Source organism: Lolium perenne, chromosome 5, assembly GCF_019359855.2.
Source record: "Lolium perenne isolate Kyuss_39 chromosome 5, Kyuss_2.0, whole genome shotgun sequence".
NCBI lineage: Eukaryota > Viridiplantae > Streptophyta > Magnoliopsida > Poales > Poaceae > Lolium > Lolium perenne.
This window is the reverse complement of record NC_067248.2, coordinates 257,759,565-257,773,177: the sequence shown is the minus strand read 5'-3', so window position 1 is coordinate 257,773,177 and position 13,613 is coordinate 257,759,565. Positions and strand designations below refer to the sequence as shown.

Sequence of the window (13,613 nt, the reverse complement as noted above, 5' to 3'; positions counted from 1 at the left end):
ATGGCCTCAGGTACACATCAATGTCGTTGCCGGGTTGCTTCGGGCCCCGGATGAGCACCGGCATCATAATGAACTTCCGCTTCATGCACAACCAAGGAGGAAGGTTATAGATACATAGAGTCACCGGCCAGTGCTATGACCGGAGCTCTGCTCCCGAAAGGATTAAAGCCATCTGTACTTAGACCAAATCTTAAGTTCCTTGCGTCATCTGAAAATGACTTGAACTCTCTCGTCGATTTTTCTCCACCGCGACCCGTCGCCGGGGTGTCTCAAAGCATCACATCTTTCTTACGGTCCTCTTTGTGCCATCGCAACAACTTGGCATGCTCTTTATTCTGGAACAAACGTTTCAACCGTGGTATTATAGGAGCATACCACATCACCTTCGCAGAACCCTCTTCCCGGGGGTGGACTCACCCTCAACATCGCCAGGGTCATCTCGCCTGATCTTATACCTCAATGCACTACATACCGGGCATGCATTCAAATTCTCGTACTCCCCGGTAGAGGATGCAACATTGATGCATGCATGTATCTTCGCACCTCTAATCCTAGAGGGCAGACAACCTTCTTTGCTTCGTACGTGCTAGAGGGCAACACGTTCTCCCCGGAAGCATCTTCTTTATTATTTTCAGCAACTTTTCAAATCCCTTGTCGAAGTACCATTCTCTCGCCTTCCATCGCAGCAATTCCAGCGTGGTACCCAGCTTTTTCTCGACCATTTTCGCAATTTGGGTACAACAGTTTGTTGTGATCCTCTAACATTTTCTCCAACTTCAACCTCTCCTTTTCATTTCCGCAGTTCATCTTCGCATCAAGAATGGCCCGACCCAAATCGTCATCCGGGTCATCAAAAATCGGCTCATCGAAAATGAGCTCTTCTTCAGCTTCGTCTTAACCCATACTACTACCACCGTCTTCATGAATAAGCTGGGATAGTTGTCACTATCCTCTTCTTCTTCGTTGTCTTCCAATATAACCCCTCTTTCTCCGTGCTTGGTCCAACAATTATAGCTGGGCATGAAACCATTCTCCAGCAGGTGGACGTGAAGGGTCTTCGAGGTAGAGTAATCCTTCATATTCTTACAGAACTACATGGACAATACATGAAACCATTCGACCGCCTGTTTGCCTCAGCCACGTTGAGAAAATAATGCATGCCGCAATGAACTCGGGATGGCACCGGTCACCGTACATCCATTGTCGACTCATCTGCATTTTATATGTATATCAAAAATCATTAAGTACACAACATCATGGATATATGAGTGACCAACTTAATTAATATTCAAGTTCATCACATAAAACTAATTGTTTTTTATAAAAAAGAAGAGGGGCTCACCGAGGTGGTACCGTGCCGGCTAGGGGACGACGCTAGCGATCGACGGCGGTGAGGACGGGGATGATACTAATTAAAACCTACAAAACATACCATAATTTCAGCTCAAATTGCATATAAAAAAATAAAATCACTGACTTAGGCATTTCATCGAACACCTTGATTGCACTACAAAAATAGTACGAGTTAAAACTACCAAAGAACTGAGCTAAATTAGGAACGCCGGAAGGAAGGATGATATTGCTAACCCTTGGATAGATGTATGCCGTTAATCTTGTTAAAATGGTGGAGAAAAATAAAGATTATTGAAGTGTAAGAGGTGGAGAAAAATTTAGAGTGTGAGGAAGAAGAGAAAAATGAGAGCCAGCAGGGGGCTCGGGACGATCTGGGCGATTTTGATATGGCTGGGTACCCTTTGGTACCGGTTCGTGTTACGAACCGGTACCAAAGGTCCAGCCCGGGCCCCACCACGCGTTTTAATTTTGGCCGAAGACCTTTCGTACCGGTTCCTAACACGAACCGGTACGAAAGCTCCTAACGAACCGGTATTAAATCTCCTCGCCCGCCAGAGCCAATCAACCGGTATAGATGACCCCATTGGTACCGGTTCGTAAGGGAACCGGTACCAATGGCTTAGATGGATGAGAGGTTTTCTACTAGTGGATAGAAAGACCATTAAATGTGGTTATTCGAGAGACCAAAAAGTCGTTTTCCAAGGATTTCGCAACTGTGCACTTCTTCTTATTGGAAAGCTCAAATGTGAGAGGTGCAATAATTTCTTTTGGTTCCATGCCATTTAGCCATGTTTTCTCCCAAAAGAGGGCTTTCTTCCCATCCCAACGGTAACTTTAGTGGCTACCGGAAAAATCTCGTGCTCGCGAGGTGTACATTTGTTTCCAAGCCTTATCCAAGATTATGGTCATCGCTCCATCCATGTCAAAGCAATATCGTGGTCTTTAGGCTTGCACACACATTCAAAATAAACTTTGCATTTTCCTCCGGTTATTTTGTCACAAGCCGCCCAAAACGAAGGCACACCTAATGCTACCAATCTTCATGAGCACTTCCATGGGAACATCGAGCACTATGATATCGTAGATGCCAATGCTTGTGAGAACCACCTTCACAAAAGTTGATCAGCCGGCCATAGTGACAGGCTTCCCAAGCCAAGGAATAAGTTTGGTGGCCACTTTGTCTTCGAAAGGCTGAAAATGGATTCTGTCGAGTCGTGTGAGGTGTGACCAACAAAGCAAGAACAAGATATTTCATAGGGAAATTGACTTGTGTTGCCAGGAAGGCTCGAAGGATATCTACAAGGTCATCACAATGAATGGGGTCTTCTTGACTTTTTGCACAACATATTACAAGGCAGGTGACATTTTAAAAATTTGCCAAGATAGATGCTAAGGAGTTAATGTCATTCTCATTTGTGATCACAAAGATGGTTAGATGGTGGCGCCATCGGCATAGAGGGAGGTGCGAACCTTGGGTGGTCTCACACAGAGCTACTGAAGGTGTCCTTACTCGGTGCCTTAATTTGTTTGCACATGGCAGTATGGCACATATTGCAACACGTTTGTGTGTCCTCCGCGTGTGTGAGTTACAATTATGTGTAAGAGATACTAGCAAAAGTGCCCGTACGTTGCACCGGGAGAAACAATAATATCAAGAACTCCACCAAAAAATATCAAGTACTCCACCAAATCATTCGTATTGACACTCCATCACCATCATCAACGGTAGTCCCAATTCTTCATGATTGTTCTATTCATGATGAACGTAATCCTACAATATGTACAGGCTCCGGACCGGCCTAAGGATGGCCGCCACCATCATTGCAACTCTTTAGGTATCCAAAAAAGAACTTGCACTAAAATATCTCCAAGATGATTGGGAAATTGGCAACAGTAAGCACTGAAGATTCATGGCGGTGGAGGGACGGCGGCTTAGTCCGGGCTGGTGACGTCGGCGAGCGTGCAGCATGGAGATTGCAGAGGCCTCTAGAACCACTCAACCAGACCCCCTTGTTGTTACAGTCCAGCTATGGCGTGTAGAGTTCACGTGCACGGGATATGGGACGCCCGGTCGGGAGAAGTTCTGAACAAGGCGCGCCGGAACCTTCCGACAAAGGGGAACCGGGGCGTGCAATGGCGTCTCCACAGAACTGCTACTCCGTGCTGAACTCCGACGGTAGGGGTACTGGAAGCGTGCCTGGCGTCTTCGCATAACCGCCGATTTGTATCGCTGAACCCAGCATGGAAGTTGAATACGTCGATCCTCAACGAGCCTGCAATAGACCGGGAAGCCATTGAGGCGTGGCTAGATAGATTGCCCAGGCCAGGGCGCGTCACTACATGAATGGGCCGATATGCAGAGGGCCGGGAACCCTCGGCGTAGCCTGTTTTGGCCGTTGGCATAGGCTACGCCGAGGGCCGCCCTCAGCATATCTCCTTGGCGACTACCTCCCTCGGCAGAGTCATTATTGCCGTCGGCGTAGCCCGGCCCTCGGCGTAGGATGCTACGCCGATGGCAAAATCGTCGGCATACAAATTTTAAAAATTCAAATTTCCATTTTCAAAAAAAAAATTTCCAAAAAAAAATTCCAAAATAATAATCATTTTTGGCTATGACGACGGAAAAACCCTCGGCATATAGTTTTAAGTTTTACAAATTTTAATTTATTTTACACCATTTTTTCCTTTTTTTTCTTGTTTATCTTTCACCCAAGACACTTTTAACTCTAAGTACACTTAATCTTAGGTCAAATTATAATCATGGTTAAAATTCTCAGTCGGTCACCCATCCTCACACTGCTCCAGCCTCAGCACGCTTAACTTTTTGGTTCCATTCGAATGAGTTTCCATTAAAGAATTGACACCTTGCTGATAATAATAGCATATCAACTCTATTAACCCTTGGACCGTGATGTCACACCTCTTTATTTTTGAATTCCAAGCAATTACTTAAGTAAACAACAATGAATATATAAGTAATAATAATATTGAATTCAAATAACAATAAAATAATTTCATTTTTTGGTATTTTTTCTATTTAATATGGAATAATTAATATCTTTAAATCGGAAAAGCGAAATTCCACAAATAATATGTCTAAATCGATCAGAAAAATGAGAGGAATCTAAATATATCATCGATATCATCATTTGAACCTAAAAATTAGAGGAATCCAAATATGACGTCCAGTTTGCTATCTGGCCAAAACGGTCCCCTCGGCAGATGCGAAATGGCCGTACAGGGCGTGCTGGTGCACCGTTCGCCAACACGCTAAACGGAAAAAATTAGCATATAAAGTGATGTGTTTTAGACCTAAAAACATTTTTTCGCGAAACTTATTGGGCGACGGAAAGTGTACCCCTAGTTCAAATCCGGTCAGTTTTCAGCGGATTCGGCGGGACACCGCAGGAAGCCGCAGAGATTTCCAGATACCTAGCGCGCATATATGGCATATGATATGTGGTGCAGAGTCCGTGTCCTACCACTACGTGGAAGTCTAGCGCAATACTAAAATGCTCCCCATGTAGCTGCTTCAAAGAAAAACCCGTTTTGACACCTCGAAAATGAAAAAATCATCGCCCATGGGTCGGATTGGAAACTCGCTCCCGAGGCCTTGCTTCCCATCCCAGGGACCTTACACGTGCCAAATATGGCCTCGTTCCGACAAACTATGCGGTGCCACAGACCGTTTCCTACTCATTTGCCCTAAAAGTCATAGAACTCCGGACATGATAGTCCTGTTTGTAAAAGGTTTTCCAAAATAATTGTTGTATCGTAATTCTTACTTTTGGAGTGGTTACTAGAACACATAAAATGACACCATTTGGCTCTGTGGGATTTTCCGACTTCATTTAAATTGCCATTTGGCCAAAACGGGGCCCCACGGAGATGCGGTATGGCCGTACCGGGCGCGCTAAACAGAAAAAAATTAGCACATAAAGTGATGTGTCTCAGACCTAAAAACATTTTTCCCGGAATTTATTGAGCAACGGAAAGTGTACCCCTAGTTCTAATCCTGTCAGTTTTCAGCGGATTCGGCGGGACACCGCAGGAAGCCGTAGGGATTCTCAGATACCTAGCATGCACATATGGCATGTGATATGAGGCGGTGTCCTACCACTACGCGGAGGTCTCGCGCAATATTAAAATACGCCCCATGTAGCTGCTTCACAAAAAAAAACCCCGTTTTGACACCCCGAAAATGAAAAAACCATCGCCCATGGGTCGGATTGGAAATCCGCTCCCGGTTCCTTGCTTCCCATCCCAGGGACCACACACGTGTCAAATATGACCTCGTTCCGACAAACTATGCGATGTCACATGATGTTTCCTACTCATTTTTCCTAAAAGTCATAGAACTCCGGACTTGATAGCCCGGTTTGTGAAGGATTTTCTAAAATAATTGCCGTATCCTAATTCCGACTTTTGTAGTGATTACTAGGACACATAAAATGACGTCATGTGGCTCCGCGGGATTTTCTGACTTCGTTTAAATTGTCATTTGGCTAAAATCGGCCCCCACGGAGATGCGGTATGGCTGTACTGGGCGCGCTGGTGCACCCGTACACCATCGCGCTAAACGGAAAAAAAATTAGCACATAAAGTGATGTGTCTTAGACCTAAAAACATTTTTCTCGGAATTTATTGAGCGACGGAAAGTGTACCCCTAGTTTAAATCCAGTCAGTTTCCAACGAATTCGGCGGAACACCGCAGGAAACCGCATGGATTCCCAGATAGCTAGCGCGCACATATGACATGTGATATGTGGTACGAAGGCGGTGTCCTACCACTACGCGGAGGTCTCGCGCAATACTAAAATGCGCCCCATGTAGCTGCTTCACAAAAAAACCCGTTTTGGCACCCCGAAAATGAAAAAAACCATCGACCATGGGTCGGATTGGGAATCCGCTCCCGGGGCCTTGCTTCCCATCCCAGGGACCCCACACGTGGCAAATATGGCATCGTTCCGATAAACTATGCGGTGTCACGGGCCGTTTCCTACTCATTTCCCCTAAGAGTCATAGAACTCCGGACTTGATAGCCCTGTTTGTGAAGGGTTTTTCAAAATAATTGCGGTACTCTTATTCTGACTTTTGGAGTGGTTACTAGGAAACATAAAATGACTGTCATGGGCATACCCTTCGGGTACCCATTATTAGTATATCTGGCTCGGCCCAATATAGAGAAGGCTCAAGAAGGCAACCCGAAGAAGTAGTAAACTAGGACTCTTGTAAAACCCTATGCTGGTTGCATATATAAAGCCAGCCAGGGCACCCATATAGAGGGGGACAACAGATAGACAACATAGCTACGCCTACGGGCGACCCCCTGTAAACATATACTTATGATTATATACTAGATTGCTAGCAGCACGTAGGGATCTTCCACCGAGGGGATCCGAAGCTGGGTACATCGTGTGCCTAATCTCGCTCCCAGAATCTCTATCGCCGCTCTCTCCCGAAACCCAAGTATACAACACGTAGGCATTGGCGAGGTGATCCCTCGTCAATGACGCCATGCGGCTCCGCGGAATTTTTCGACTTCGTTTAAATTGCCATATGGACAAAACAGGAACCCGAGGACATATAAGAAAGTGTTTGAATTGTTACTATGTTAACATGATACTTTACATTATTCAAATATGCATGATTTTGACATAAACGGATAGAGGATGTTTTTCTGAATATTTTGATACCTTATACGCATTTTTCTGACATCATATGAATTAGTTATGATTTTTACAAAAGTAGACAAATTTGAAAAATGTCCTACACCGAGGGTGGCTCTCGGCGTAGCCCTGTCTACGCCTAGGACCAAAGATACACCGAGGGCGGCCCTCGGTGTAGACCTCGCTACGCCGACAGAAACGCTACGCCGAGGGTCAAACTGGCAGGCTAGCCTGGCCGGGCTGTACGCCGACGGTCCCGACTTTGGGCCATCGGCGTATAAAAGGTCCTCCTCGTATCGCACCATTCCTGTAGTGCAAGTATATAAGTAGGGGATTTTGATCGAGTACTTGTACGTGTGTGATACGGAGGAGTATTCCATCAGGATACGATCCAATTAACCAAAGGAAAACTGGCGGCTGCCTTGTGTTTCATGTACGTCCGGTTATGTAACTGCCGTCAATAGATGAAATCTGGCGAATCTTCTTTACTATTATATTCGAGTTGGTACGTCGTCAAAAATGTTTGATGTCAAAGATCAGGCGCATATAAACCATACGATCCTACATCAAAATCTCCGCTCAATATCTGGCCGTCCATTGGATCTGCTCTCCTAAACATCTCACTAGCGTTGGTTACCTGTCAAAAAGATGTAAAATAATAATAACCTGCCAAATACCTCCCAATTATCATAAACGCTTTCTAAATTGGGCTGAGTTACCAAAATGCCAAAGATCACAGACCAAGACATGCGTTGATTGTGAGAGAAACCACTACGGGAAAATCTGGCATTGCCGTGTCTTCGACTCTTTGCCGTGTGCCAAACCACGCGGAACACGGCAAACAAGCACTTTGCCGTGTTCCGAGAAACTAGACATACGGCAAAAAAAAAAGTACACGGAAAAATGCAAAGAAAACACACGGCGAAGAAAAATAACACGGCAAAAAAAGAAATAAACGCACGGCAAAGTAGTGAACACGGCAAAGCAAGAAATAAACACACGGCAAAAAAACGGGCACGGCAAAGAGCCCAGCCACGTGTCATCACCGTCCGCAGTTAGACACAAGACTAGAACTTGTAATCCAAATTTACTCTCGTGGGAGTCACTTGTACAATTGCATGCCATCGAATTTACTTGTCCTTGTTGCTTGCCAATTTATACATAGAATTTGAACTTGTCCATATTGCTTCATAGTACTTGTGAAAATTTAGACATAGCGGTTGAACATGACCATTTTGCTTCGTTACTTGTAAAAATGTAGACATAGAGATTGAACTTTCGATTTTGAATTACTCTCACGTGATCCACTTGTAGAATGTTCTGGTCTCATGTGAGCCACTTTAATTACTCTCATGTGCATTTTGGAACTTGACCATATATCTTGTTCATTTTATCTTTTTTTTTTGTATTTGCTTGAACTTACCATATTGCTTGCAAACGTGTAGGATATGCATGAAGGACGCTTATCTTCGCCGTTGTGGTCTACATGTGGAGCTTCCGTTGATGGTCTCTATGTTTCTATCGACTTGTATTATGTTGCTTCCGGTTTTGTGTTATGAAGTACATGTTTCCATGGGCTTGTATTATATTGCTTCCGAACTTGTGTTAGAAACTATATGTTTCGACTCTATGTTTCTATGGACTTGTATTATGTTGCTTCCGTACTTGTGTTATAAATTATATGTTGTGAAGGATTTTGTGTTATGGACTATGGATTATATGTATGTTATGGACTATATGCATATTATGGAGCTTGTGTATTGGGTTACTACTGTTTATTTGTATTTGAAATATATGGATCAAAGAGAAATATTTTTAAGCAAAAAATGGAAAAAAAGATGGGCCTTTGCCGTGTGTACAGGAACGGCAAAGATGGAAAATGGTCTTTGCCGTGTGCCTATACACGGCAAAGTGGACAGGTGTCAAGTTCTGGGCGACCCGGGCAGGACTTTGCCGTGCGCATGGGCAACAGCACATGGCAAAGTATTCAGGCTTTGCCGTGTACTAAACTGGGAGGACGCACGGCAAACAATTGGAGATTTGCCGTGCTCCAAACTGCAGAACCCACGGCAAACGTTTGTTTCTTTGCCGTGCTCCAACCTAGAGGACACACGGCAAACATTTGTTTCTTTGCCGTGAGTCGTTCTTTGGTACACGACAAAGTTTGAGCGCCGTCAGCTCCATCTCGGCACGTCAAGTTACTTTTCATTTCCGTGAAGCGTGGAAAACACACGGTAAAGGTCTTTGCCGTGTACATGTTGAAGGAGCACGGCAAAGAGCACTTTGCCGTAGGGATGTATGCCGTGTATATTTTGCCGTGTGCTAACACACAGCAAAGTCTTTGCCGTGTTCCGGGGCCTCTTTGCCGTGTTCATTTGGCACACGGCAATGCCAGATTTTCCTGTAGTGAACCAAAGCCAGCGTCTAAATTTTCGTTCTTAACCGAGGCTATTAATTAAGTTCGAATGATTCCTAAAAAAAGTATTAAGTCCGAATTAATACAAATTTCTACTTACCTAAAAAAGGCGTGTTCCATCGCGCGCATCTATTTGGGTCGATCCGTGCGGCTCACCTCACGAGTCACGCACATGCAGTACATATATGTGCGACACCCCACCAGAGAGCCATGGGTCCCATCCATATGCGATCGCCGCCACCTCCCTAAGTCACTGTCGATCCAGCGTCGAGGCCACCGAGGCAACATCCCTAGCAGCGGCGGGATGGCCAGTCAAGCAGTGTGCCTCCGCAAGTCTGGTTCCCCCTCGACGCGGCCGCGCTGTCCAAGGGGAAGCGTAAGCTGAGAGCCGGCTACGTTAATTTAGGAGATGGCCTGTACGGTTTTCGTGGACGAGGATTGCAATCGGAGTGGTTCATGGATGGGGATTGGTGAATTTTTAGCATTGTACTTCTTTGGTCTTAATTGGATCCTGTATATATGATCATATTAATTTTTGGTTACATGGGAAGATGTTCTGGATGGCGTTCTTGATCAGGGGATATGCTGCATGATTTTTTTTGGGGTATTTCAAAGTGATAGATTGGTGCAGATTACAATTAGATGTATTTAGCTGCCAAAATACGAATCAAGTTGTCTATTATCAGTTTCGCATACCCGTGCCTAATTTACCTGCTATTTTGTACAAAAGTGTGGAAGGTCTAGGCAAATTAAAGAAAATATGAGAATTGGTAGGATAAGATATTTATCCTCTAAAAAAGGTATTTCCTCTGTTCACTAATATAAGATGTTTTGGAATGCTAAATTAGCTTTCTAAAACGTATATTTGTGATATAGGGAGCACGAGATTGGAAAGCACATTCACACAGAAGCAACCATGGATGCAACGATTGCATGGACATAGGAGATGTATCTTTGATTCTTACCACTTCTAAACTTGAGTCAATTGGAGTTAACTATAGCAGATGTCTATGTATAGTTGGCAATGCATCTGCTGTTGTCAATTTTTTATTTCCTTGCTGAAATATTCTCTTGTTGATTATTAGAATTAATTTTAGAGATGTCGGTATAATCTGTGCTCAGATTCAGTTTACTCATGTTCTCTCTCATATATGTGACTACAAATGTTATGAATTCAGGTCTGCACAATGTTGTAGATTGTTGTATATTTAAGTATAGAATTATTGTAACAATATCTTCTTCTGAACATCGAAGATCCTTTAACTTTTCTTGACTACCGGTCTGATGGAAATATTTTCTACAATGTTGAGGAGCACAATTTCTGATTGATCTCCAAAATAGAGCCTATATGTTTTACTTTCTTCAATAATAAAGATAATAACGAGAGATTTATCTACAAAAATGTGTCTGGTCATTTTAGTTTATATATTATGCTATCATGGAATGGTAAAGAAGTGGTTGGCAGTGGGTATTATTTTTTCATGAAAATTATACATGCTAATGATAATTATTGTTGTGTAGAATGTTATCGAGCTCGGGAAGAATTTTTCGGTACACTTGCTCAAGTACCATAAAAAATGAAGCACAAAAAAATATTCCATACATTGTACTACATAATGTAAAGAGCACGGAGGAGGGCATTTTTTAATACTATAAAATAGTTAGTTTGTGTACTTATTTCATATTCAAATGATATCAAATATAATTTAGACGGGTTAGAATGTTATGATCTTTTTAAAATATCTTTTGGTTTTTTATTACACGTGAACTTTTACAACAATTGTATTCATACATTGTGAGAAAAAAGAGAACCGTAGCAACGCACGGGTATTCAACTAGTCGTTTTCTAACTTATAGGTAGCATTGCTTGTAATTTGGCATAAAAAACAGGGGCAACAAAAAACAAACATGAATCGCTTTTTATTTACAGTGGCAGTGGTGGGTAATTTATACCATTTTTCGGGCGGTTTTAAGTTGAACGAACGACTAAAGATGAAACCCTTTTGCTTTTATTATTAGGTAGTATAGATTAAGAAATTAGACACGAGATAAATATATGAGTGCATAGGGGATTTGACTTGCATGTTCGTTCGGCAGATAATCCGAGCACACCTCAAACTAGAAACACACACTACTAGACGGTTACACTACTCCGTCAGGCGTCTGCCAAGAGAGGTCAAGTAAAACCAACTTAATTAAATAGTTGAGGAACTAATTAAACAGAAAAAAGCGTGCGTGTGCATGTAGGCAGAGGAATATTCTCCATTCGTACTAATCTTCACGTGTCACTAAATAAACCACTATCGGGCCAGCAATGCAGTAAGGGTAGATCGAGTGGCTCAAAGAGCGACCTCGGCGAGGAGCGTCTTGCTGTAGCCGACCTGCTCCATCTCCCACCGCAGCTTCGGCGTCGCCGGGTCATCCTCCTCTACCGCCGCGTACTCCTGCAAAATTGGATTGCAAAATTAGCAAGTCATGCGCGCGCGCGAGGCATTAGATCGAGGAAGAAGATGATCAACATATCATGCATGCATGAGTGATCACCTCAAGCTTGTGGACGAGGTCCCTGGCGTGGGGCGCGCTGACGAAGATGTGGCGCTGGGCAGGCCTGATGAAGCCGTCGTCCACCGCCTTGTCGATGAAGGCCAGCAGGAAGTCGTAGTACCCCTCCACGTTCAGAAGACCCACCTGCATCCGTACGTTCAGTCTCCATTAGCGCGCGAAAGCCAGTGCGCTGACGAAGAATGTCGAACTGCAGCTGATGAGAACTTAACAGGTTTGGTGTGGATGCCGAGCTGCGCCCAGGCGATGACCTCCAGCAGCTCGTCGAGGGTGCCGTAGCCGCCAGGGAGCGCGATGAAGGCGTCGGCGTTGCGCGCCATCTCCGCCTTGCGCTGGTGCATCCCCGACACCGCCACCACCTCCCCCACCGTCTCCCCCGTGATCTGTTCCATCGACATACATGCATGAGTTAGCTTAGCTAGCTTACTAGTCCATGAATGGGCTGGATGTGTCGAACAATCTTGTGCTTACCTCCTTGCCCATGAGAGTGGTGGGTATGACGCTGCATGCAGATTAAAAGAATAGACACAAAGCAGCACCCGTGAGAGCTAGCAACTTGGATTGGATACTTCCTTTCTACTAGTTGGAGAGATATCATTGTCAACAAAAAAGGTCGCTACAGTGAGGAGATAAAAGGCGGTGGATACGAACGATTGACAATAATGCATGCAAGATGTATGCTATGTGTACGGTGTACGGACCCGATGACATGGCCGCCGGCGTTGTGGACGGCCTCGGAGACCTCCCCCATGAGGCCCAGGCTGCCCCCTCCGTACACCAGATCCATCTTACGAGCTACCTGAAGCGCACGCACACAAGAGATACCAGCACACCAGATTAACTAACGAACCAACAAATTAACTCATGCAACAAGATCCAGTAGCAGTAGTATGCATGCACGCGACTTACCAGCTCCTTGCCGAGCTCGACGGCGGCGTCCCGGTAGCTGCTCCGCTTCCCGGAGCTGCTCCCGCAGAACACGCACACCCGCCGGAACCGAGGACCCTCCTCCACCTCCACCTCCACGCCGCCCTCGCCACCTCCCTTGGCAGCCGCCGCTGTGTCCTCCATCGTCGCACCACCGCCGCTCTGCATGCCTCCCTGCTGCTAGCTAGGGCTTGGCGACGATATAGCGCGTGGTGCCGTGCGCGCTCGTGTGAGGACTGTTTGTGTGGTGGGGCGGCCAAGGAATATACTAAGGAAGCTTCAACTTGGAGGGTGCCGGGGCATGTAAAGCAGCGGGTCGGTATATATCCAGGGAAAGAGAACAGGAGTTCGTCATGAATGGCACTAGCTATAGTCTATAGTGGAGTTTCTTTTTTTCTTTTGAGAGAAATGATGGAGTTTCTTTTACCGACCATTTACTGATTTGTTACCGCAGTTTAACTCTTTGATCGTCCAAAATGTTAGCCCTGTCGGCCGCCCGTCCAATCAGGGAGTCTAGCTAGTTAGCTTTCTGGTGCTACTGCAGTATAGCATCAGTGACTTGAATGCATTGACACTTAAACTTGTGACCACTGACCAGTCGAGATCCAGCCGGCGAGCGACAGAGGCCAAGTGTGTAGCCAACTTGTAGTTAGGACAGGACGTACGGTAATGCAAAAGCTACCTCC

At 44.9% G+C, this 13,613-nt stretch overlaps 1 protein-coding gene across 1 annotated transcript; it reads right to left on the bottom strand.

Moving 5' to 3' along the window:
- Positions 1 to 11,536: 11,536 nt before the first annotated feature.
- LOC127302827 (probable cytokinin riboside 5'-monophosphate phosphoribohydrolase LOGL9) lies at positions 11,537 to 13,205 on the bottom strand. Its single transcript, XM_051333468.2, has 6 exons — positions 12,910 to 13,205; positions 12,702 to 12,799; positions 12,472 to 12,502; positions 12,213 to 12,383; positions 11,983 to 12,126; positions 11,537 to 11,882 (listed from the first exon to the last, which is right to left on the bottom strand). Exons 1-6 carry the CDS (start codon positions 13,093 to 13,095, stop codon positions 11,778 to 11,780), a joined length of 735 nt encoding a protein of 244 aa, XP_051189428.1. The 5' UTR covers positions 13,096 to 13,205; the 3' UTR covers positions 11,537 to 11,777.
- Positions 13,206 to 13,613: the final 408 nt, after the last annotated feature.